We start from the raw sequence: 26,520 nt of genomic DNA on the forward strand, positions 1-26,520 counted from the left end.
GCGTAAGTCAGTTTGTTCCAGTTCTCACCCGGTTGCTATTTTTGAACGCACCTGCGCTGACATGGAAGTAGTGGCACTACACAGGGTGTGACATTGACAGTCTATCAACACAGATGGATTTTCAATCCTAATTTGGTCCAAAATTGTCTTGATTTAAAGTGAACTCTGAGAAGAAAAGACCATGAATGATTTCCTCTCCATTAATTATTTTTGAAACGTGATTTACAAACTGCTGCTGTTAATCATGATACTTATCAGTGTTCACATCTGAGTATTAATGCATCATTTACAAGTAATGTGGCCAAATGTGTGAAAAACACTTCCCATGTTAGCCATTTGATCTAACACAGTATATTTATTGTGTTCTGCTTAGAGTTGGATATGAAGCTTTATTCTGAATCTGGAGTGAATTTTTATCCCAGGTGGGTGGGGAATGCCAGGCCCATTTATTGCTTTTTCCTCCTTCTTTTCACACCTTTCTGTACCATAAAGCCTTGTCTCTGGTGTAACCAATTAAACATCCTAACATGGAACATGTGTGCAATTAGTCCCTGCAGAATTCATCATGAAACCAAAACCACTCATTAATTTAGTCTCTGACGTCACTCTTAATATATCACTGATGGAGAGCCAAATCTCGACCAGACACCTGATAAAACTTTCCAGAGGAAGTGTTACGGTATTAATTAGGGGTAAATCTTTTCGAGTGTTATGTGTTAACTTGAAGTGTTATAGTATTAATTAAATCTTTTTGAAAGCCTACTGTAAATGTTGTGCCTTTTCATCTGTTGTGGTTATTAGGGAGGAAACGGATTTTATGTGCATGCCAGATTTAATTTATAACCCAGACATAGGGCAGTGCAGAACATGATATTAAAAGCAATATTTGCATCATTTGAAGCATTTGTGTAGTTTTCTGGGGTATTAGTGCACTAGAAATTACAACTTACAGTTTCCTGATATTAGGACGTATTCTTTTCAGTTGCACGATTTCGAAGTGCTGCACCCAGCATTTTATATCAAAAGATCATTCAGTAAGTCTGGAGTGTACAGTTTATGAACTAATGACCTTTACTCATTTCAACCTAAATTAGGCTTGTATGTTAAAGTAAGGAAATAGTGACAGCAGAAATCATTAAATACCTTCGGCATTTTCCTGGAATCACTCTGTGCATATTAGGATAATTTCATTTTAGAAATGATACAATGGCTTCTGAGTAATGTCTAAAAGGCATGGTTATTGAACACAGTTGTTTATCTAGATGGAAATAAGCCTCATTTCATTACTTACTAACAGCCTTTGGTCCATTTGGCATAAGATTTCTCATTGTATAAAATGAAAACTTCAGGAGAAGGATGGGAGCGTTTATTTCTAAGGACTCTGACCTGGAATGAAATGCAGGACTGTATTTAAAGCACAAGAGTAAACTCTGAGCATACCTTTGCAGGAGTATAGGCATAAGTCACGCGCATTATAGCAGCCTGTTCCTCATATAGCATCACTTACCATAGGCTGTTGATCCTTAGCTCCTCAATGTTCAAGTTAATTCAATTCAGTTTTATTTGTATAGCACTTGCTCTACAGTAGCTGTGCATTAGCTAGTTCAGAAGTAAACGTAGTTTGTCTGTGCGTTTTTAGCAGTGTGTCTTCCTGTAACATTTAGTCACTTTTCTAACCATCACTTGATTGAGATAAAATTTATTTTGAAGCTAGAGGAATATGTACGAGGTTGTGGTTATGTAACAGGCACTTCTCTGAGGTGTTTCTTCGATACTGGAATATATCATTTCCTCAGACTGAGCGAGAGCTCAGTTCCGTCTTTATACACAGTCAGGGTTTCTTCATCAGTAAGAGTAAGTAAAAGGCTCTACTTAATTTCTTCGCTGTTCCCCATATTTAGCTAGCTCACAAAGCTACTGTCAGATTTGTTTAGATTTGGCGGCGACATGGCGTATCTCAGACACAATTGGCTGTTGTGTAAGTCAAGCAGTTCAACATGACATCACTGACTTCCTGTTTCAGGAAATACTTAAATGTACAAAAAAAAATCACAGCCATAAAGCTATTTCATGGAGACTTTTAATACTGTGCATTTTGAATTAAACGTCCCATAAGGCTGTAAAATTGGGACTGGGTGTTATATTTAGTGATAAATATATTTGCTACCTGCAACCATTGACAATGTACACTTTATATACACTTTAATATACACTTTATTCCGGATTTATGCTATTAGCCAAAATGTTCTCATGCTTTCAACCCCATAACAATCTGCATGACTCAATGTGAAAAGTTATAGAGGCTAAGGTTAGGCTTAGGTGCAGCATTAATGTTTATACCTTTTTTTTAATGACTTTACTCCTATAAACTTGAACTACATTCAGCCATGTTGCTCTCGCTTGTTCGAATCCGTAAATTCTCCCCAAGAAATCAGGTTTCAATCAGTACAAGTTGTGAAGCGTCTCTGAGGGTTACAATTGCATCTGCAACTCATTTCTGTTCGGTTTTACGCAACTGGCAGCTCTCAGTCTTCTGTACCACTCTCATCCGTTTCGTCCGGTCTGTGGTCAGCAGGACGAGTGACTATAGATGGCTGTGTTTGTTTGTCCAAGCTCATGTGATGTCATTCTTGGCTCCCCTGGTGCTGCAGATGCGGGACGATGTGAACGGGTTTAGATACACTTCCTTGTCAGAAGGAACCTTCTTCCACTCGTTATCTACAGGCAGGACACTCCTCGGGACGTTTTCCTCTGTGTAATCAGCCCATGTGGGCCTCAACTGGGAAGAAAGGAAGTGCCATTTTTCTCACGCATAGATGAGTGTCAATGGTGCTGTCACTGCCAACAGACACTAGACTAGTGAGAGGACAGAGTTGTTTCACTTGACAGTCTCAGCTCAGTTGCAAGTTAGACTTATTTATTTTGTTTTCCTAACATCTATAGGCATATACCCAATTAGGAGCCCTGTTATTTTATTTGTTGCCTCACTTTTAAGCCTTTGAAACCTACTGTTGTAGGTGTGGTTACCACAGAAATGATAGGTCACTGAGGTCTTATGGAGCGCAGCTGTATTTATTACATTTTCAAGGCTCAAAAAAAAGGTGTAGGCTCAAAAAAAGCAGTGTAGGAATGTATACATTCACTAGAGCTGCAAGAGTTTGTACAAAACTTAAACCTTACACCACAGTGCAGTTCTCGAATCTGATTGGTCAGTCAGTGTGCATTATTTTTATATAAGAGCGCAGCTGTGACAATAGTTACATCTGTAGTATGAACAATAGAACGATAATATTAATGCATTCAACCTAATACGTTATTGTTTCAATAGTCACAGCTCATTCACAGGGACTTGCATGATGGACACTCCACATAATCTAAAACTAATAATAAACAGATTTTAAAATGTGTTGTTTGGCAAAGAAAAATGTATAATCATTGATGTGTTGAAGTCTTTTCATTAGGAGACATTTATTTATCACAGAGCTTTGCAGAGTTTCCCAGCATGAGAAAGTCTTCAAGACGGAGAAGTTTACACCTGCCGGTCTCTCAGTAAAATGTATTTTTTTTTTGAGAGAGAGAGAGAGAGAGAGAGAGAGAGAGGGAGAAAGTGATGCTAGTGAGGGAACGACTGTTTATCATTGCTCTAACGTAAGCAATAATAGGAACTAACTTGTCTCGCAGATATTCCACAACATTACATCTTAACTATAAACTGTTAAAATGTGTAACGTGTCTTTCATTAATAAATTAAACATTGTAATGTGATATATCACTGTGGTGTAAGCAAAATAACACACTCTGGACTGTGTGGTTATAAGAAAATAATCCACTTTGGGGTGGTAACAACACTTTGCTTCACATTGTGCCACATCACACCACCAGACGTTGATTATTTTTGTATAATCACACTGTCTGGATGACAAGAAATGCAGTCTACAGTTAGCGTATAGCTTATTCTCAGTCTATGTTCAGTTAAACATTGATAATCAATTTCTTTATTTCTTTTTGCAGGACCCCCAGGTAGACGTGGACGAAAAGGGAATCCTGGTGAGTATTTATTTCCTTTCACAACTTATATTAATTAGCATGCACTGTATATCAATATGGGGAAAATAAAAGTATTATCATAATATATGACTTAGTGTAAAGGTTGCAGAGACGTTGCAGAGTCATGAGTTCCCTCTTAAATGACTTAATCTCATAAAACCTTACTGAAGAATTGTATACAATTAAAAAAAACTTTAAGCCTAAAAAGACTTATACTAAAGGAGGTTTTGTTGATTTCATGTGTTCCAACCTTTTATCATTAAAAACGTCTCCTCTTTTTTGTCTTCAATTTTGTTCAATATTCTGTTTTACGTTCTCTTTTTTTGTCATATGCTTCTTGTTATGTTAGTTTGTAGACCTTCAGTACAGAACATAAGGAAAGTCTGTGCACATTTGCGGAAAGGTTTGTTTACAGTGTAGTCATGGTAACATTTCTATCAAGTTTATCTTATGAGGTCACTTAACCTAGAGATTCAGTTTACCTCAGTCAGTTAACCTCTTCCCCTTTACATTTCCAAACCTTAAGGCTTACTGCCTAGTTTCTATATTAAAAATAATGACATTGATGAAACTAATATTACGGTGTGGTGTCAAAACATCCACGATTTCTTGAAGTTTAGGAGGCAATGCTTCAGTATTTTTCATAGCAATGTGCTATACAGAAGCTACTCAACATAGAGTACATTGTTTTAACACTTTGATTCCATGATGGATGGATGAAGGGATGAGTGGGTTTATGACTAGATTGATAGATAGTAGGATTGTGGATTGATGGATTGATGAAGGGATGAATAGGGGGATGTATGGGTGGTTGTCTGGATGATGAATGGTTGGATGTATGGATGGATGGCTGTATGGATGATGAATGGTTGGATGGATTTATGGGTAAACAGATGGGTGGTAGTACGGATGGATGGATGGATGGATTGTGGATTGATGGAATGATGAATGGATGGGTAGTTGTGTGGATGGATGAATCCAGGACCTTTCAATTCATGACAAAAAATATTAGTTATAGTTATGATTTTTTTCATGATCTTAGTCTTACTGTTGATCCCCCAGTTTTCAATAAAAAGCTGGGCCTCAGAAAATGCAGAGAAAAAAAACATTATACATATCATAATGAGTATTATAACTATAACTGAATGTATTTGTAGCATAAAGGAAAAGGAAGTGTGTATTTTTATTATTTTATTACTGAAACATCCACTAACAGGGGTGGAAGCACAGACATGAGCAAATCAGAAACTACACGACTAGACTGAGGAAAACAAACAAGGAACAGGGAAAGACGATTCAAAGATCTCTAGAAACGTAATAAGACTAATCATGAGCAGCGCACATAGATAATTGTGATGAAGGAAAATGTGCAACATTGAGCCATAGCAGGAGTGAGGCAGTGAAGAAGAAATGAAAAGAGCATATTACGTAGGTGAAGAAGGTAGTAGGTTGTAAATTTATTTTAGTAAAACTATAAAGGACTTTCACATATTTTTTAAAATAATTAAATACTGAGACAGGTTTCAGAATTCACCCGTGCACATGTGTGAAGCTGTTTCTGTATTTATGACTTCATTTTATCAGTGTGCATCAGATCAAAGTACAATCTTTATAACTCCCTGTCAGACGGTAGCTCTTTCCTGGATGGGCTTCACATTTTTTCACCTGACTGTTGATTAATTTATGGATGAAATGTGGTTCTATTAAACCTCATAGTGTGACTTAGCTGCTGCTTTTAATAGTGTTGCTGCAACACTCAACTTCATGCACCTATTTAATGTATACTATAGTGCTATGAACTGTAATACCTCTTAATTCTGTATGCCAAAAGAGATAAGTGGATGGATGGGTGAATGGATGAGCAGATGAATGTTTCGATGGATATTTGGTTGGATGAACGGATGGGTGGTTGTATGCATGGATGAAAGGTTGGATGGATGGATGGATGGATTCTGGATTAATGGATGGATGAAGGGGTAGGTGGTAGATGGTAGCTGGATGGATGGAAAGATTGAGAGATGGATGAAGAGATGAGTGGGTAGATAAATAGATGGATATATTGATGGATTGTGGATTTATGGATTGAGGACAGGATGAATTGTTGGATTGATGAAGGGAAGAATGGGCAGATGGATGAATAGATGGCTTGTTGGATGGATGGATGGATGGATGAGCTTTATTTATTTTACATACTACACATATTTTCACAGTGCAGAAGTATCAGTACACAAGAAAAACAAAATGCAGAAACACACCATCAGTATGTGTGTGTATGTGTGTGTCATGTGAGGTATTGGATTAATGTGTAATGTGTGCAATGTGAGATAATGAGATAATGAGATATGGTAGTTGAGATAATGGAGAATCAACACTTGCAAGCATTAGAAAAAACAACATGGGACATACATCATCAGAGAGCACAGTCACAAACACATGCTTTGGTGGATGACGGGAGAAGAACTGTGTCTTTGTTCTCAGTTTGATGACTTTGGCCCATGGTGACGACGGGAGGACTGACAGCCTCCAAAACACACAGCCTGCTCTCCATAAAAAGCTCCCCTTCAGTGGCCCAGGGCTCTGGGTGACCTGAACTGACACAGTGGGATCCTTCTTGCATTTCTCTATCTTCTATTCACTCCCTCCTTATTCTCACCATGGCAGAGATGGATCGAGTTTCCCACATGGCTGTGTGACAGCACACCCTTTAAAAGAGACCTTATCAGTGCAGCCATTTGTAGGAGTTCTTGTTTGTTTACGCTGTGCTCTGATCCTTTCCAGATCAGCTCAAGACCTTTGCAGCTCTGCATACGAGTCGAACTAAATTTTCTGTCAGATTCTCCAACTATCATCTCTCTGGAGTCACCAGAGCTTTGCCAATGTCTGCCTAATCCATTATGATTAGTGTAATGGAAAGGGGTGAAGGAAACTATGCAGCAGGAGTGGGAAGTAATAGCCCACATTACCAAAATCCTATACGACACTTACAATATTGTAAACCTTTTAAAGTAAGGCCAAGAGAGCTTAAGCATCTGCACTGACTCATGTATATTACACTGATTGTATTTACACAGAGGTTATGTTTTGAGAAGTCCAAAGTTAATTACTGTTAAATCCAAGCTGATCGAAATAGAATTGTATGAGAATGTACAATATTTATTATGCAAGACTGATCTTTTGCCCACCAAGATTGTTTCCACACTGCTGGGATGTTTCACATTTTCTTGGTGACTGTGTTCAATTCAACAGATGCCTGTGATTTAAAGGAATTTTCCTCTGAACATTACTCAAATCTACTGAAGTTTTCAGCTCCTTCAGAGTGAATTTATATAATATCAGATTACTGGCAGGGTTGATCTAAGATCACGGCCTGTACAGAAGGAGCCATTGTATTTCACACCACCTCAAACGGCCATCCAGAAGTCATAGAACCACAGACACAATTGTTGACACTAGTATTGTTTCGTTCCTGCTTCAACTGTCAGTCAGTTGGGAGCACTGTGGGCAACAAATACAAGATCACATGCAACATGGGATATAGTTAGAGTGAAGCAAAGGTTTCACTGGTGAATATTTGTGCAGCAGCTTCTTGGCCCTACATATTCACCTGGTTCTTTAGTGTCAGTGTGGCCTTAGTTCAGGTGAATCCTCTTCCATGTGGGAGACAACTTCCATGTGACCATTATTTACATGTTATGTCCCTGTGCTGGAATAAGATGACTACTTGTGCACAGGTGGATGAGGAGGTTCTGCTGGCCTTAACTGTTATTTTTCTTGTATGTTTTTCTTTGTAATGACACCTATAGAAAGTGCAGCATATGCAAAGTGCAAAATATGCAACACATGAATATAAATGGGTGGCACCGTGGTGGGTAGCATTGCTGCCTCACAGATCCAGGGTTCCAGGTTCATTCCTGAGCAGGGGTTACTGAATTTTGCATGTTCTATCTGTCTGTGCGGGGGTTTCCTCCCACTGACCAAAACTTGGTTACTCTAAATTGTGGGGGTGCCTTGAGATGGACTAGCATCCCATTCACGGTGAATTCTCCCACCTTGCGCCCAGTGTTCCTGGAATAGGCTTCGGATCCACCATGACCCTGAACAGGATAAAGAGGTTACTGAAGATGAAGTGAATCAGTACAAATGTTTTACCTGAATGCAAATACAAATTGCGATATATGGTTGCAAAATTATGATTACAGACTAAAATTGCACCCCAGATATAAGGATGATGTACACTATTTTTGGCACACACGAACATGACCTTTAGAACAGACCTATTGGATTATTGACCTTGCTATGAGTACCTCAGAACTAAGCTCTATCTGCATCGAGTTGGTGTATATTGCATTTGCTTTTTCCTATACTATCCTTCCTTCCTTCCTTCCTTCCTTCCTTCATTCATTCATTCATTCATTCATTCATGTTCAGTAACCACTTTATCCTAGTCAGGGTTGTGGCAGATTTGATACACTGTAGACTGTTCGATTTTTACATACATGCAAGAATCATCCTGGTTCTCCGGGTTCCACATTTCTCACAAAAAAAAATACTTGTAAGTAGATTGGCTATGCTGAATTGCCCCTAGGTGTGAATGAGTGTGTGGATATGGATGTGCGTGGTGCCCTGGGATGGACTGGCGTCCCATCCAGTGTGTATTCCTGCCTCACATCCAGTGTACTTAGGCTCCTAGACCCTGCTCTGGATCCATACAATCCTGACAAAGATAAAGTAGTTACTAGAGAGGAATTAAGGAAAGAATGAACTATGTAATGAAAATGAAAAACAAAAACTCAATACCTGTCAGTCAAATGATATAAGAACAAAGGCTGAGTCAAACTGTTGATGTGAAAATGTGGGGAAAAAAAAGTACTCAATAGCTAACAGTTAATTGTTTGTGTTTGTATTTCAGGAACTCCAGTAAGTACCCCCATATTTGTGGACACTTAATGCAAAACGCATGTATGTGAGTCGTCAGCCATGACATGATTCGATTCCCATCACAGTTCTAGCTAACCGACATAACGTTGGCTATAAACAAGGTAAGATAAGACTGAATGCAGTCTAGAGTGTGGATCCATAAAAATGATTTAAAACCAACTGCAGTTGCATGTTCTTCATATTTTATTGGCATTCACACCCTCGTGGTCCAACTTCAAGTGTTTGACCTGCCAACAAATTTAAAGACTGTTTTCACACACAGCATAGATCTTAGAGCCACAGACAGGTGGCTAGACATTGCTGTAATTTTTTTTGGGTATGGCTGCATAAAATGTATGCTAGACTTACGTGTGATGTACATATTTGCTCCTCAAGATCTATGCAATGTCAGAGTAACTTCAAAAGGTACAACAGTGGTGCCTAACGTCAGATTATGTAGATGATTTTTACAGGTATGCTTGACTCATTTTCCAGGTAAAAGATACATACTAGAAGTAAAAAGATGTATTCTTAAGGACTATCACCCCTCAAGTGTTTTTTTTTTTTTTCTTTTTCTGGGAGTCGTATATACTGTGCTCACAACAGTGGGCAAAATCTAGATTGTGTTGTTGGTGTCATGTTGTTGTTGTTCTTTTTTTTTTTAACAGCAACAAAGAAAACAAATTTCCCACACATGCTTTAACTTTCCTAGATAGCGACATCAGTGGGGCTTAAAAATATGTAAAGCTAATAATTTGCTGGAAGGAGTTTTTTGGGTTGTTAATTATATTTACAAGCAGATGGAAGAGATTTAAAATATGCATTCCATGTTTTATCTTTTTACTACAGCACACCACCTTTAAATACAGAAGATTAGTTCAAGCATGTGCAGCTTCAGTTTGTTTTCTCTTTAGAGACAGTAGTGGATTGTGTGCTTATTCCAGATTTAATGATATTTTATTTTCTTTAATCCTAACAGGGAACTCCAGGGCGAGATGGCTACCCGGTAAATATCTTTCTAAAATCAGTGGAAAAATGCTTTCCAGACTTTATTAATAGACTTATCCACATTTAAGTAACACAGAGCGCCGCCTGCTGGAAATCTTGGCCATTTCTTCTAGTGTCTTTTTTTAATATTCAGGCTTTGATGATTAGACAGGATTTTTGTGGCAAGGATGAATGAATACAAGAGAACATTTTGATTTGATGATGGACTATTTCCTCCTGCTTTATTACTGTTTACCAAAGAAGCAGAACTTCTCTGGAGGGCTCTTGTCCCTTGTTTTAGAAGTTCTGCTTAGTTTTAACTGGCAAAACCTCAAGTACCCAAACTTAGACAAAATGTTTTGCATTTTGTTTATTTCAATTGAGGATTATTCAAATGAGTTTAAAACAAACAAGGAATAACATTTTCTCAGTGCATACACACAAACTGAACAAGAACATTTGGAGAAAATTTATGATTATTAGTTACAGAACACATCCTTCTCTATATATGAGTACTGCACAAAAATCACTGGTCATATGCACACGCCACTACTGGAACACAGGAATTAGTTGTAAGCAACCTGACTACTGCATATGCAACTTATTTTAGCAGTCCCTGCACTGTAATAATGCAAACATGCAACTGTGTGAAGTCAGTCCAAGCACAACAGTTGAGCTGGTCCAGACTGTTGTCTGAACTGTACTGCCATATGTGGTCTTACTAGTCCTCGCTAACAGAGCTATCTCAAAACAAGATATCTACTGATCTTTCTTATTCTCAACCTACTTATCTCTATCCCTTTCTGTCTTGTCTGTCTTCATCTTGTCATCTTGGGTTTGGAAAGTGAGCACTGAAGGTTTTTATTTATTTATTTATTTTGGAGACACCAAGTATGTGGTAATTCAAGTCATATTGCTTTTATAATCTCTTCCACAACTTGAATGGTTGTAGTTATCAGCTTACAGCAGTGACAATTTAAATGAGAAAACTGTGTCTCTGTTATGCTGTGGGGGCGTTTATTTATTTTGCTCTCATGGTTTGGGTCCACTTGTCCTCTTAGACAGAAGGGTCACTGCAAATCAGTTCTATCCTGATGGGAGTGGTCTATTCCAATATGACTCTGCCCCCATCTACAGTGCACGTGGGCTTACTGAATGGTTTCATGAATAATAAAATTATGTAAATTATATTATATGGCCTTCACACTCACCAGATGAAGACCAGAATGGTGTTCATTGCTCCAGTACAGTTCTAGAGACTTGCCAAATATATGCCAAGGTGTACTGAAGATGATTTGGTGGCTCATGGTGGCCTAACACCTTATTAAGACACTTCATGTTGGGTTTTCCTTTAATTTGTCACCCATACATATGTTTATTTGCTGACAAGGTCATTGCGAGTCCCCGAGGGGTGTTTCAGCACCTCATGTGGAGTGGACAGCGACCTCTCTGCCCTGCAGTATGAGCCTGAATCTGAATTAATGAATGAGGCTTGATTGAATTTTTCAATCAAGATGATTCAGTATGTCTGTTGTACTGTATGTGTTGTAACATACAGTTTATAGCCAAAGGTTTGTGGATACCTGACCTGACTATCATACCCATCCCATCCCAGATTATTGCTCTTTCTCATTCAGATAAAGTCTAAATATGTTGCGTCTTATTCTCTGATGGCTTTCCCTATTTCTCTCTTTCTCATTCAGGGCCCTTTGGGTGTGGATGGTAAGCCTGTAAGTACTCCAATCTGTCACCATATGGATCACCATATAACAGCAGAGAATAGTATACGCAAGGCATTTAGTAGTTTTTGTCTATTGTCTTATCTAACTCTTACTTTATTTCTACCCTGATATTTTGGATTTACAAAACATAGAGATATATTATGTTAAAGTAGTCAGGGAGTTTGACTATGCATACAGTACATATTTTAGCAAGGTGCAGTAGTGCATGTGATATAAGGGCATGTGATATAATGATTTTTTTTTTGTTTACAGGGTCCTCCTGGTCCTAAAGGCAGTCAGGTATGTTCTCACCTTCCTATCAGGCTTTTTAAGGTTTGAGAAGAAGTGGCTAATTACAGTCAGATGATCTACTAAGAATGCGCATACAAATGAATACAGGTGGAGCCTTCGTTAGTAACATATAGCTGGTGCAATATGAGCCAGGTTGTTGCATGTCTTCTTGTGAGCAAACAAACAGCTGGCATTAAGCTGAACACAAACGGAAGTCAGAAAATGAAGAGTGCATCACAAGGGCTCACTGTAGCATCAGTGACTTCTCATAACAATAACCACTGCCTTTTCAAAAATCAATTTGATTGCAGTAAAAGTATAAAAATTGTTGTTATTTATCCACCTATAGCTGGATACAAACTATGTAAATTTAATATTCTCTAAGTACTCAAAATTTTAGGCACGAAAGAGAGAGAGCGTGAGCTTGAATCTCTACGATGCTACAGCCATCCGTGGCTGGGAGCCAAGGGAGCAAAATTCGCTGTGCTCTCTGGGTGGGAAGGATGGCATACTCTCTCTCTCTCCTGTCAATCACAGTGACACTAACCAGTCATAGGCGCCTGTGAGCTCATGTATGCAGAAGAGGGCAGATAGCACATTCCAAGTGTGCTACGATGCCCGGTGACACTGCAAGAGCAGCAGTTTGAAAAGATGTTGTTGGCTGGCTTCATGTGTCTCAGAGACAGCACATGTTAGCCTTCATCCACCCTAGTTGGTAGCTGTTAACAGAATTGGCAGGTGTCCAAATTGGGGAGCAAAACGGGGAAAAATAAAAAAAAATGTATTTATATGGAGAACAAAATTTATTGCTATTATGTGTTATAAATGCATCAGAGTGGACTTGTAACAAATTTTCCAGCAGGCACATATGAACACAAAGGAAATGCATGAAGAAGTGGCAGAACATGAAACGTCTTGCATGTCTGAGAAACATAAACACAATCCATATGTCTGCAGGCAAAATGGAAGAGTTGAGTCCCATTCCCATTGTGTCTCAAGTTCAATTAGTACACACTCCATCACAGTATACACCCTGGTCGAGCAGATACTGTACCCCAGATACACTGGAGGCTAAAGTGTGTGTAGCACACGAATGATAGCACTGTTTTCACGTTTCACATAGCTTGGCCTATACAGTACATATAAACCCTCATTTCAGAGCATATACAATACAAGGCCTGAAGAATAGCAGTGGACATTTGACCATTACCTATTGAATGCTATTGTGTAAAGAAACTTTTATCTATTTTTTTCTGACATCTGTCTTCTTTTGCTAGGGGATGCCAGGGCCAAAAGGAGATAAGGTATGTATAGTAAGCTTCAGAATGCATTGAGTATGATATCAGTAAAGGTTTTAGCCTAATGTAAACCAGCCTTGAGATATCGCAGCACTTTCCTAAGCACAGCTTTAGGGGGTTTTGCAAAACAGATTACACAACACTGCACAGTACTCGTGTCAGATATAGTTGCACCTAAGTAAGATCTAACTGTTGTCTCCGCAGGGTGATCAGGGAGATGTGGGGCCCAGGGTAAGTAACAACCATCAAATGCTAAACTGATGCCCTACAGCACCAATGAGCTCACACACACCAAGTTCTGTGTAAATCAGCAAGCCAGTTTTATTTCTCCTGTAGAGCAATTGTTGTTATGAACTGTATTTTCACACAGACTTAGCAACAGAGTTCATGTACATTCCATCCAAAACATTTTTTATTTGAAAGTAAGTGTTAGGTAAACGAAAAGACTAGCCAATTCCTACCGACTAGCCAGTTCTCTCCTATCATACAGCAACTAACAAATCGAGGAGGATGAAGGCTAACACATGCTTCCTTCCTTCATGCTTTCCGAGACATGTGAAGCTTATATGTGTCTCTTTTCGAACCGCTGCTCATGCTGCCTCACAGGGCAGCATAACACACTGTGAGGAAAGCGCTATCTGCCCTCTTCTGCATACATGAGCTCACAGACACCCGCGATTGGTTAGTGTCACACTGATTGACAGGGGAGAGAGTGTGCACCATTCCTCACACCCAGATAGCAAAGCCAGTTTTGCTCCCTAGACTCCCAACCACAGATGGCTGTAGCAAAGTGGCATTCTCCTGATGACAGGGAGAACTATCAGTGCAAAAATTCTTAGCAGTAAAATTGAAATGTACCGATTCTCTAAAATTAATGGCTTGTCCAGGTAGCATAGGCTACTTCTTGGTTGTATGTTGCCTGTTGTTTCCTTTAAAGCTCAAATATGGGTTCTTCTATATTAGAGTCTCATTATGAGATTAAGTGTGGTATGGCAGAAAATGACTAGTTCCTCTTATTCAGGATTTTGGCTTTGGCAGTAATAGATTTTTTAAAAAAGCATCATTTTATATTACAATTATAATAATTGTTCAAAGATGTGTGTACACAATGTTTATACATATTTTCCAGACCCATCATGTTAGACTAACTGGCCGAAGTTCGCTATTTTTCACCTGCTATGCCAGCTTGTTCTATTAAAAACAGGTGGCTTGTCTGGAGTCTTGGAGGAATTGTAAATGCTTTGTGTGGTCTGCATTATTACGGTTTGTGCTGTTAAGAATGCAAGCCAAAATACTGCTACCATCACAGCATAAGAAGACAGTGTCAATCCTATGTGTTGTAGTGCTCTGTGTTTTCATCATAATAGTGTGTTAGTACTGTGTTCTGTCATATTAATACCTGTGTAAGATTTTAAGATCTGTGACCTATGGAATCTGTTAATGCTCCTGGGGGAGGGTTATATTTAGACCTGGAAGCAGATCCAAGCTGTTTCCATCCAGATGGTACGACTCAGTTTGTACTGCAGGTGGGGTGGGGGTGACCCATGACCTCTGCCTTTTTCCCATCGGTCATGAGAAGTTCCTCAACATCTCGCTCATGGTCTAGTTTATATATAAATGACTGAAGACAAACAAGCTTGTAAGCCTCTGCAGACAAAAGACAATGTTCTCTCCCAACATTCCCTTTTTAGATTCCCAGTGGTTGTCATTATTTCATTATAGGTATTGTAATATAAAGTGCTGCAGCACCAAAAGCCACTGTTATTTTGGGAAAGAGAGTAAACTTCTCCTGGGAAAATGCTGCCTTTTTTGGACCCCTTGCCATCCTTGCTAACCGCAACACTAAATAGAAACCTTGTGCTCCAGTGAAAGGTAATCATATCCAGAAGCGCATGGTATCTGAAACAACAGTATAATCAGGATGTCTATAAGAGTCTACTTGTAATTTGTTGGCTGGGAACTAAGTCAAAGTGAATTACCTCAGCACAAAGAGGCATAAAGATCACTGCCGCTCAATGCAAACATTGAGTCATCTAGTTCTCATGTGTGTTCTATCAATGTCCCTGTTGACTTTCCTCATGCTATCTGTTATCCTAAATCTGTCTCTTTCTGTGTCCCCTATTTCTCCTCATGTCCCTCTTTCACTTTACTCCTGGATTTCTCTTCTGTTCTCCCAGGGCCCTCCAGCACACACTGCCTCTGCTGGCCTGCTCAGTAATCAGATTCTTACAGTCAAGGTTTGTTCCTCCATTGCTCGCTGTTCCTCTTCATTTATAGCTGTCACTTTGGTCATCTTAGCATCGTTCCTAACATTGATTCTAAATATCTGACTCCACTGCTTTTTTCACTCTTCTGATATTTTGCATGTGAATGGAAAGCTGAACCACAAAAATCTTGCTGCTTTTTTGCTGAGATGTGCCTAAGCTGCTTCATGATGAGATATTCTTCTCAAAGTGGTTCACTGATTCTATCCTCCTCTTTTTCTCTCACACTATTACTCTATTTCTTGTTGTTCTCTTCACCCTTGCTGACAGATGGTCTTTCCACACTTAGCTCATGGCTTCCTCACAGGTCAGAGTTGACCACCAAATGTTCTGAAGGTAGAGCAAAAACATCACGCACATTTCAGCTCCTTCCCTCCAACTCTCATCGATCTCATCATCATTTCTCTTCCTCACTTTCTTCTCCTCAGCTTCCTCTTATACTTTTACTGACATATGGCATGTGTGTCCTTGGCCTTGACCCCACAATTAGCTCCTATAGAAGTCTGGACTGTTAACAGGCATGTCTGTTTTGAATTAGAGAGAGCAAAACCAAGAGAGAGGTGTATATGCCTTGGCGTGGTTAAATGCTTTGTTTACGGACATTACAAGAGAAAAAATGCTACTCAAACCACAGCTAATGAAATGAACCAAAATAGTGTTTTCTCATTTTGACAACATAATATGCTGAAATGGGACTATTTTATATGAAACCACAGCCTTGAATTCTCTCTCTTCAGATGAGAGTGCAGTTCGCCAGCAGGCTCTGTTTCTCAGTGAGGCTTTGGAAAACTGGGCCATCTCATCCCGCCACGTGCCTTTTAATCCAGCCAATTTTTGGGGCTTGGCCATGGCTACCAAAAGTCCCTGCTTTATTATGTATTGTATTCTGTAACAAATATGAAACATGAATTGCTTGTGGGTGGTAAAAAAAACAGCCAAGTAACATCTAGGCATGAAAGTGAAACAAAAGGATATTATAGAGCAATTTTGATGAGTGTTATACTTTCCATCTATTCTCTGTTTCTCTTTCTATCTGTGTATAGGGCGATCAAGGTCAGGCTGGGCCTCCAGGTCCCCCAGGGCCTCCTGGACCATCTGGCCCCAGAGGGCCCCCAGGAACCATGGGCAGAGACGGACCCCAGGGCCACCCAGGAGAGCCGGTAATGAATGCACACACGCATTCATACACGCATTCATTTTGTCTCCTGTGATGAGCTCATGCGTCATATGAGCCTACATGACTCAGACACATCTGGAGGAATACCTCTTTGTTCACCAGGTGTTGCTCTTCACATGGTGACACTATATACAGCAGTTAACCCAATGTTCACGCTTGGGCTCGAATTTTTTTTAAATCAGAGACACACTGGGGCAGAGTGCAGAGGTAATGTGGTTCAGTTGCTTTCCTCAGAATCAATCTAGTATCTGACACACCTACTGTAGAATTGGAAGCAGTTTGACTCCCTGTATCACTTTCCTTTTGTGTCCCATAGATACATAATACTACTTAGACATTTATTAGAGATGACGGAAATTAATTAATCCACACCATCCTCAACCATTTAATATAGACATCAAGTAGTCTCAGCCTCAGACACTCCATACATGGGACACAGATCATCTAATAGTTTTTGTGCACTCTTCTGGCCACAAGCTTCAGAATCTATGATTGGTTCTGCAGACCTCTATGTATTTGTATTTCTGTGCACTGCTTTACAGTGGGAAAACAAATCTTTGAACACTGTGTCACAAAAATTTAAGAGCATAATATAATCACAGTACAATCACTGTCGTTAACAGAATTCCATTTTATTTAAGTTATTTTTAAAGAGTTCTGTTTGGCACAGGTGGTAGTGAGTAAAGGATATAAGCTTGTGAGTTTGCCAGGTGGCTATAGAAAAAGGTCTGTGGTTGGTCATCTGCCATGTCAGTCCAATTGCCAACTTCTGTGAAAGCAGGCGTTTTTTGGCTACATTTTTTTGACTAACTCTACCAGTCTTGAGTGAATGCTAGAAGTATGGCCTTTGAGACTAGGCATCAAGCAACCAAAGATTGTGGTGGATCTTTCCCATTTCAAATTCCTTTATCACCTCAACACAATCAGAGATAAATTTCCCCGTTTTTCCTTTCCAACCCCTCTTAGCTCTCTGTCTCTAACTCTCTCTGACTATTTCTTTCCCCATAACATGAGCACATATTTTGGACTCACATGCTCATTTCCTGTTGTTGTCATGCAAATTGTACATGTGTTTATCCTTGGTTGAGTAAAACTACCTCATTAACAGCTTAAGGCCTGATGCCAAGGATCTGTCCTTTTCACCCAGTGAGCAGTGCAAGACAGAGGTCTCCAAAAGGCATTGGCCTAAACAATAGATGGTGTTGTGTCTGCTGAATGCAAGTAATTTCTTACTTGTGGTACATATATTAAAGGAAAGTTTGTTGAGTTCCTAGATGGCTGCCTCCACATCACATCTTGAGTTTTACCTAACCTATATACATGTGCATGTTTCTACAACAACAGCCAACTTCCTGCTCACAGTGTTGGATTTATTGTTGTTATTTCATCATAACCAGTACCAGTACTTTAGCAAAATCAACCTATGCTTCACAATGCTCAATTTTCCCAAACATGTTTTCATAACCTTCATTCATAACTACCAGACTGTGATATCAGTGAGGCTGGCTTTGAGAATTTATTGTTCTTTTAAAATGGTCTGCAAAATTAATTATTCTTGTAAAAAGATCTGCAATATGCATTGCATATTTATTACAGCAGGCTTTCATCTGTGGAACATTAGTTCTATCAGCTCCAGGATTTGATTAATTTCTTCTTCTCTTTTAAAGAAGGCAGTGCATTTCAGGCTTAATTCTGTTGTTTACACATTTCTCTTTTATCTACAAGTTCCCTATTATAGCTTGAAAACTCTAAACTATTTACAGGCAGAACAAGGGTCTTTCTCTGCACACAGCTCAGAACAGACCTAAAAGGTCTTTTTTTCCTTTGAGCTGTGGTCTCAAGCTGTGGTCATGAGTTACATAAGACACAAAGTGTCCATGCTGCTTCAGTTTAGGCTCGGGGTGCAGTACTTAGGCTTACTCTTCTGTGGACTTGTTAAAGAGAGACATCTAGTGGATAATCTTTTGAATCACACCTTCATGCTTTTTAATGAACTGAGCCACTAATATCAGATCTCCTTTCTAATAGGGTCTTCCTGGCAAGGATGGGAATGAGGTTGGTATTTCAGGTTTCAAATATGCATCACATATATAGCATCAAAACACTTGTTTTCAAATTGATTAAATTATTTGTTTTTTTCTGTGTTTGTGCTTCTTTCTTTAAAAGGGTCCAAGAGGGCCACCTGGTATAAAGGTAAGTTCTTCATTAAATATTGTTTCAATTATTCCCTTGGGTCTGTTTAAATGTCACAGTTAAGCTTGGCACTGTTGTTAAATCCACTGTCTCTGACACAGGGTGACTCTGGAGAGCCTGGAATGACTGGACCTCAGGGTCCTCCAGGGCTAAAGGTATGTTGTTAAACCTTCTCTAGGATCAATTAACAGAACAATTTTTGACTGTAATATTCACCAAAGCCAGTGCTAAATATAGGTTTGAGGTGCGCATCTGCATCAGTCTCTCAAGCTTTGTCTTTATGTCTTTATCTCATTGTTATTCCGTTATTCTGCAGGGAGAACCAGGTGAGCCAGGTGATGACGGGAAAAGAGGCATGGATGGACCACCAGGCATAAAGGTACTGCTCATGTAAAGTATCTCTGTGGTGAATCTAATGTGAATCAGATAACATTCACTGCATGGTGCACATCAGTATTAAATAACAAACTCCGCTGCACACCTGCCTTTACAGGGAGAGAAAGGAGACGCTTGTGCTTCAGAGCTCCAGGTAAAAGGGGTGTGTCCCGAATCCATGAACCTAATGAATTTGATTCACTGTAAAGCAATTATATAATATGATTAGCAGTAATATGCTGTATATTTACTTCATCTTCCTTATCCTGCTTACTTTGCTGGGAAGAAGGATGCACCAGGAATCTCTGAGAATATTGACCTGTCTAAAAGATTACAGATTTTGCAGGTGGGGATTTCTCGGGCCATTATGAAAAAAATACCATGTTAATTTATAGCATTGTTACATGAAATAAGATATCTTCAGACTTAATTTGTATTGCATACTTTTTCTACAGGGCCCACCTGGTCCACCGGGGCCTCCTGGAGAGCAAGGAATAAAGGTGAGAATATTCCTCATGCTCTTTATGATTCCCGCTTGGCCTGGATCAATATGAAAAGGTCATAGTACGATAACAGTACAAATGGATACCACAGTTTTCATATACTGTGGTCAGAAGCAGTGCCTGGTATAGGCAAAACAGGACCTTAGGTCATCTTAGGTCATCAACAGTCAAGAGGCAACATAAGCACATTTTGTACTATATACTGGTTGCCAAGAGAAAAGAAGTGGTCTAAATTGTTGCATTGGCTACATGCAATCAAATTGCCCCAACCTGTCCCAACCCTTTTCCAAATTAACTCACACCAAACAGCTCTGCCTACAACTTCATATTATCAACAAGGATGTCATTACGCACAATATAATGCTGGAGAAACAGTGCAACTGATAAATTATGTAAATATGGAAGAGTTGTTTTTTTAAAGTGGACTTTTTTAATGAGGATTGAGCTTAGCCTTCATTACAAAATAAAGTTGACGTACTATTCTCTTTTTTATCTGCGTTTCTTTGAAAAAGTAAGCTATCCTTAAGGGAGTTGCAACAAGAGAAATGCTTATTTCTAACTTTATATACACTGCATATACCACTAATTCAGACAATAGTATACTGCCATACAAATCTATCCACATTCTAGTTCACCACCTCAAATGACCCAGAAGCAATGCATTTGCTTTAGTCACCTTTATGACCTTTAAGGATTTTTTTTTTTATTTAGCCACTGAAATGTAATATGTTAATAGGGAGAGATGGGCTCTCCTGGGATTCCTGGATCTGAAGGCAGACAGGTAGAGTAAATCATATATAACATGTATTGTAGCATATCTTATCTGCAACGTATGGTTAAACAGTCTAGACATTGTTACTTTGTAAGTGACTTTATGTCTTGGCCTGGTAATCACAGGGTTCAAAAGGAGAAAGAGGGGATAGAGGAGAACCTGGAGCGACAGGAGAAAAGGGAGAGAGGGGAGAGATGGGTCAGCCTGGGCCAGCGGTGAGTGTGATGCAAAGTATAGATAGAGAGTGATACAAAGTAAATGTGGTGTGTTGAAGAAAAGATTGTTTTATATAGAAGAGTACTGATTAAAATTTGCATGTTTATTTCAGGGAGCTGGTGGGCAGAAAGGGGAGAAGGGAGACTCCAGAATTGAGGACAGTCTGGTGCGTGGAATTCATTAATATGCATTCTCTAAAAGAGCTCTCTCTGCTACATGGGTTTTAAGAAAACCAGAAAACCTGCACTTGCATCCATCTATTCGCTTCATGACAAATTCAAACTATTCTGTGGGGTTGTTTTGTTCTTTTGATGATTGCAGCTCTTATAATGTCTGAAATCTCCTTTCAGGCTCAGATTATTGCATTGCCAGGCCCTCCAGGGCCTGCAGGACCACCTGGCCCTCAAGGAATCATGGTAAATAAAAAAATATCATAGTCTTTTCATTCTTTTTTCAGATACAACCATTCTTTAGCAAGAAAGACTCAGTATATAAAACAAACACCATAATATTTTCTCATTCGTCCTCAGGGCCATCATGGAATACCTGGCCAAAAGGTACAATTGTACTAGCAGTTTGAAATGAGAATGAGCAAAATCGTATAAAAGGACTATTTCCTGTTTGTTTTGGACTAATGGCAGGATAGATGTAACCGGGTGCATGTATTTTAACTCAGGGAGAACCAGGTGAGGCAATGAAAGGAGAGAAGGGGGATGTTGGAGAGAAAGGTCCACAAGGGCCACGGGTAAGCCATGTTTCTCAAATCACAGTGGTTATAGATGTTAAATAACTGTCCAGGAGAGGAGCAATGAATAAGGAAATCTTCACATAAGATCTAGTGTGCACTGGGATAGTCTGATATTGTTCTCCTCCACTGTGTTCAGGGTCTTCAAGGTTATCCTGGCTCTGATGGATTGGTGGGTCTACCAGGTGCAAAAGGTGAAAAGGTCAGTGTCTTCCAAAAGACATAATTGGCTTGAATATATTTTTGGTATTAGATTCGGGAAACATTGTTCTCACTGCTTTCAATATTGATATTATTTGTTCTAACAGGGAAAACAAGGAGAGCCTGGATTAGACGTGAGTAGGCTTTGGACACAATCATATAGCATTTTATAGCTAATAGGATTATATAGCTGTTGTTATTATACAGCAATATATAAGTTCTTACTGACCTTACGTCTCCCCACACAGGGTTTCCCAGGCCTCAGAGGAGAGAAGGGTGATAAAGGCGGACGAGGAGAAAAGGTCAGAAAGAGAGACACTTTCCTTGCACATTTTTGTATATCATGTACATCATGACATCATGTGTTGTGGTTTAATAGTTTGTACCATTATATAATGCTTTCTTCTATTTCTTTCAGGGTGAAAGAGGCTCATTGGGGAAAAGGGGTCTAAAAGGAGAGAAAGGAGAGCAGGGGCCTCCAGGGCTGGATCAGCCTTGTCCTGTGGTATGTCACCCACCTTCTCCTGCACTGTAAAAAGTGAAAAATATGCTTAACAGTGTAATATGTAAGGTATAAAATACAATGGGTGCTACTATAAGAAAAATAATCCGACGATTGTCAACGATTACAATTTATAATTTATTAATGAATGACATGTCACACATTTTAAACATTTATAGTTAGATTAATGTTGTGGAACATCAGCGAAACAAGTTAGCGCCTGTTAACACTTACATTACAGCAGTTACAAATAGCTGTTCAGTCACCAGCCTGTCTTTTTTTCTCTTTCTTGAAGATAATAAAGCAAAAAAAAAAAAATCCTGTCGTGTTCCCGAAAAACCAGAAAGTGCAAACTTCTCTGTCCTGAAGACTCTCCCATTGCGGATCACTTTCTACAGAATATTACTGTCTTAGCAAGTACAATTATTGTGAATATAAGCAAATTCAACAAATATTTTCTTTATTAGATTGTTTTTGAACAAATATAAGATTATTAAAACTATTTCTAGATATTTTTATTCATTTCAAGCTTGAATTGTCTTATTCTTTTTCACTGATTATTTTGTTTATTTCAAGTGTTTATTTCTAGAAAAATGTAAAACAATCTGTCAATAAAACGAGACAATTCTATGCTTGAAATTAGTAAATATGACTAGAAATATGCTTAACTGCTGTATATTATGTTTGTTATATATCTCATAATGAGAAATATTAGAAAACTTCCTTTATTCAAGATATCTTCGCTTGTTAGACATTTTTTTGCAGTGTGTTACAAAGCACGGACACTGAACACTCATTTGATAAATGTTAAATACCTAACAGAAAAATAATTATTGTTTTATGATTGTTTTTCTTGTTTTTTTAATCTGATTATTATTAGCCTTATATTATGTAGATAGTCGGCCATACAAGTCCCTGTGAAAGAGTTATTATAGAAATGTTAACGTATTAGGATGAGTGCATTAATATAAACCTGTCGATTAAATTTATTGTCAGAGCCGTGCTATTATAGAAAATCAACACCTTCAACATCAACACCTTCTGTTCAATCAGTTTCGAGCAATGCTGTGGTGTAACCTCTGATAGTCAGATGCTGGCTATAGATTATGAAACAGCAGAACAGCTGTATCATGGATGGGTTTCATTGACATGACCCCAGCATGGGTAGAGAACATGACGGGGAATCCAAGTCCCCTACAGATGTCCCCTGACCCTTGGTACGGTATATCTGCTCTGGGTGTGTTGGGTTTTGTTTTTGGTTCCGCCTTTGCTAATCATGGTCTACTGGGTCACCCTGCACATAATCATGGTGTTTTCTTCATACATCAAGGCTTTAATTTAATTCTGGGTATACTTTACAGCTTTGCTATTTTGATCTTAAAACACACTCCTCCTCTGTCTTGAAATTCTTATTTAATATTGAACATGTCAGCTCAAAGACTTACCCTATGATGCACACTACCCACAATAAAATCATCCCAGTGAGGTCTTCTGTTTGTGTACCTTGACTGCATGTCTCTTAAATAGTCTCTGGTGTCATAGGTCTGTTTTCATCGTGTTTTGGACTGGTTGAAAACCAACGTGTTTCATGTGGCATGAGTGATGTGTTATAAAAAGTGCCCTGTTGCCCTACGTTTTATCCCTAGGTGGTGGAGGCATTATGTTATGTTTCCATCCGTCTGTCTGAGATTCTTGCTAGGGTATGGTTGAATGGTTTGTAAGCTTTATATGGGACTATAATTGTAACCAGGAGATTAACTGATTTTGCAATTGATCCAAACAGGGTCAAGGTCACAGCAAGGTCAAATGTCTCAAATAGTTTTTCTTCAATGACTTCCTTCTTGTTTGAAATATATTTTAAGGGTATTTCAGGCATACAAATTAGTAACAAGAAGGACTAGATTTTCTAGGCAGTACGTATAAGAGTAACTTCTTGTCCTTTTCTTATTTCTGTTCCTAGGACAGGGATGGACTCCCAGTAGAAGGATGCTGGCATAAGGTTTGTACATTACGGTTTGGACTTTTTAAAATGTGGCGTTTTGTTTCAGAATACTGCATTCAACTTTGCCCTCTTGCTCTCTTGCAGTGATGACAAACCAGCAGCTTTGGAGTTTGTACATATTGATATATATATTTGAAACTAACATTTTTTACTTCCCCCCCTTTAATTTTGTATGTTCTATTTAATATACTGAGATTTGATTAAATTTAAATACTTTAAACTCCATGTGGACTTTCTATATTGCTGCTTTTTCTACAAAGAAAGGCCCTAATTTGAAGGACTAAAGCAAAGAGGGTTGATTTGAGATCAAGTGTGGATTGCACATGGACTTGTGGTATGAGAGAGAACTCTGATGCTGGTCTTGACTATAGAAAAACCACCAGCATTTGCATAACAACACCGGCACAATCCCAAACCCATTTAACAGACTGTGCAGTGTGACACGTGATTTCTGAACTGAACTGTTTTAAGCAGCCTTTGTTTTTCTGAAACAGCTAGCTTGTCCATTTTTTCACTTTCTTTGAAAGGATAAGGTTTATCAGCAGGAGAGAAGCACATGGTGCACAATTGTTCACAGTTGTGAAAACCGTACTACTACAAATGTAACTACATGGGATATTGACTGTTGCATGGATGAACCCACAGGAAGAGCTACTCATGTAAGAAGAAACCAATCTGGTTTTTTACATCTGAATAAAATCTGGAAATTAAACCACAATAATGTCAAAGTTTGCACTACAAGAGGACAAGAAGTGGGTGAGATATTCGGCTCAAAAGAATTTCAACTTTTCAGTTATTGATTTTAAGGAACTGCTTGACATTCTCAATACTCTTTTTGATTCCGTGTAAATAATATGTATAGTTATTATCCTCCCTGTCTTTTAGTGTTCAGTGTTTAAAAAGATTGTTCTACTGATATGCAGTGTGATGTGTTTTGTGTATTTCTCTCAACAGTCCTTCAATACATGTGTACATTTTGTCATGCAGTAGGCTTTCTTGTGTTAATAGCATGCAGTGTTATATTGTAAGATTTTACAGCAGTGTTTTGTATCAATTCTGATGTGTGGTTTATAATGATTGGATGTATTTTTCAGCCAGATGTGTTTTGGTTGTGTAGTTTGGTTACAAGAGCTCAAAAAGTTCTAATATTAAGTGAGACTGTTAGTTAATGTAATTTCCTTACATTTCATTATTGTACGATGGGTTTGTTTGATATGCCTTTTAACAGCAATACTGACATTGTCTACTTATATTTTGAGTGATCCTTTGGTACAATTAACATGGGAACACATCCGACAAAAGAAATTAATGATGAATTTACAGCTGAATCTTACTTTTTATTAAACTGTTTCTTTTTTAACCTTTGACCACAGACTTCAATTGATTCAGGTGTTGTTGTTTTGGAAGCTGTGCACGTTTTTTCACTTGTAAAATCACATCACTTGCATTAAGTACTGCTCTACAATTATCCATAATTAACTGTTAGGCTATATACAGTATATTGCTATGTCTACCATTAACACTGTGCTAGTGGTAGCTCAGTATGTTTGTGCAGGGGCAATTTAGTTTGAGTAAGTGTAATACAAAGTTGTTGTTTTTTTTCAGAAATATGACTGTAAATGCTGTTTAGCTGATTGAAATATGAAAATCTATGATTTATGAAAAGGACTATATGAGTGGCTTCCCAAAAAACTGAAGCTAATCATGCTAACAATTTCTTATATGTAAAAATTTACTAATGTAGGGATGAACTGTGATTTAAATATTACTTATTTGTAAAATTGTCCTCATTTCAAACTTGTATTACGAGTCACACGTAGGTAAATTACTCATTAAATTCAATTATTGATAGATGGATGGGATTATCATTAGCCCATATGAAAGGCGCTGTATACAGGTTTCCGTAGTGTAGTGGTTATCACGTTCGCCTCACACGCGAAAGGTCCCCGGTTCGAAACCGGGCGGAAACACGGGTCCATTTTTTTTTTGTATTTGAGTCATTTTGCTTTTCATAACCGCTGCACAGCTATGTGTTACAACTGAAAGAAACGTAAAATATTGTTGTAAAATATGTCTGACGTGTAAATTGAACGTATAACTTGGATCTGGCGCCGTTGAAGTAACATGCGATTCAACGTTGTACTGCAGTCAGTCGCTAGAGGGCGCAGGAGACATTTTGACTTTTCTCTCCAACCGCTTCCGCGTTCCACCTGATGTAGCACACAGGGGCAGTTTCTATGGTTACACACTTTGATTATTGCCCTAAACGTGGGGAACTGATGCAGCTCTGTTTTTATTGATACTAATAG

At 38.6% G+C, this 26,520-nt stretch overlaps 1 protein-coding gene and 1 non-coding gene across 2 annotated transcripts in view; both read left to right on the forward strand.

Moving 5' to 3' along the window:
• Nucleotides 1–25,571, forward strand: part of LOC113541783 (collagen alpha-1(XXIII) chain) — a 64,872-nt gene extending 39,301 nt beyond the window's left edge. Inside the window, exons 3-30 of the mRNA XM_026938945.3 lie at nucleotides 4,012–4,047; nucleotides 8,957–8,964; nucleotides 9,944–9,970; nucleotides 11,655–11,681; nucleotides 11,946–11,972; nucleotides 13,241–13,267; nucleotides 13,466–13,492; nucleotides 15,439–15,498; nucleotides 16,569–16,685; nucleotides 18,731–18,757; nucleotides 18,869–18,895; nucleotides 18,997–19,050; nucleotides 19,212–19,274; nucleotides 19,389–19,424; nucleotides 19,557–19,616; nucleotides 19,726–19,770; nucleotides 20,510–20,554; nucleotides 20,671–20,760; nucleotides 20,874–20,927; nucleotides 21,112–21,177; nucleotides 21,292–21,318; nucleotides 21,438–21,506; nucleotides 21,646–21,708; nucleotides 21,815–21,841; nucleotides 21,956–22,009; nucleotides 22,126–22,212; nucleotides 24,170–24,208; nucleotides 24,296–25,571. Coding sequence (XP_026794746.1) covers nucleotides 4,012–4,047; nucleotides 8,957–8,964; nucleotides 9,944–9,970; nucleotides 11,655–11,681; nucleotides 11,946–11,972; nucleotides 13,241–13,267; nucleotides 13,466–13,492; nucleotides 15,439–15,498; nucleotides 16,569–16,685; nucleotides 18,731–18,757; nucleotides 18,869–18,895; nucleotides 18,997–19,050; nucleotides 19,212–19,274; nucleotides 19,389–19,424; nucleotides 19,557–19,616; nucleotides 19,726–19,770; nucleotides 20,510–20,554; nucleotides 20,671–20,760; nucleotides 20,874–20,927; nucleotides 21,112–21,177; nucleotides 21,292–21,318; nucleotides 21,438–21,506; nucleotides 21,646–21,708; nucleotides 21,815–21,841; nucleotides 21,956–22,009; nucleotides 22,126–22,212; nucleotides 24,170–24,208; nucleotides 24,296–24,298 — 1,292 coding nt within the window. The 3' untranslated portion in view covers nucleotides 24,299–25,571. The remainder of the gene's footprint in view (nucleotides 1–4,011; nucleotides 4,048–8,956; nucleotides 8,965–9,943; nucleotides 9,971–11,654; nucleotides 11,682–11,945; nucleotides 11,973–13,240; nucleotides 13,268–13,465; nucleotides 13,493–15,438; nucleotides 15,499–16,568; nucleotides 16,686–18,730; nucleotides 18,758–18,868; nucleotides 18,896–18,996; nucleotides 19,051–19,211; nucleotides 19,275–19,388; nucleotides 19,425–19,556; nucleotides 19,617–19,725; nucleotides 19,771–20,509; nucleotides 20,555–20,670; nucleotides 20,761–20,873; nucleotides 20,928–21,111; nucleotides 21,178–21,291; nucleotides 21,319–21,437; nucleotides 21,507–21,645; nucleotides 21,709–21,814; nucleotides 21,842–21,955; nucleotides 22,010–22,125; nucleotides 22,213–24,169; nucleotides 24,209–24,295) is intronic.
• A 537-nt stretch (nucleotides 25,572–26,108) lies between these two features.
• On the forward strand, nucleotides 26,109–26,181 carry trnav-cac (transfer RNA valine (anticodon CAC)). Its single transcript has one exon. It is a non-coding gene; the product is annotated as a tRNA-Val (tRNA).
• The last annotated feature ends 339 nt before the right edge of the window (nucleotides 26,182–26,520 follow it).

The sequence above is a fragment of the Pangasianodon hypophthalmus genome, chromosome 15 (assembly GCF_027358585.1).
Source record: "Pangasianodon hypophthalmus isolate fPanHyp1 chromosome 15, fPanHyp1.pri, whole genome shotgun sequence".
NCBI classification, from domain to species: Eukaryota; Metazoa; Chordata; class Actinopteri; order Siluriformes; family Pangasiidae; genus Pangasianodon; species Pangasianodon hypophthalmus.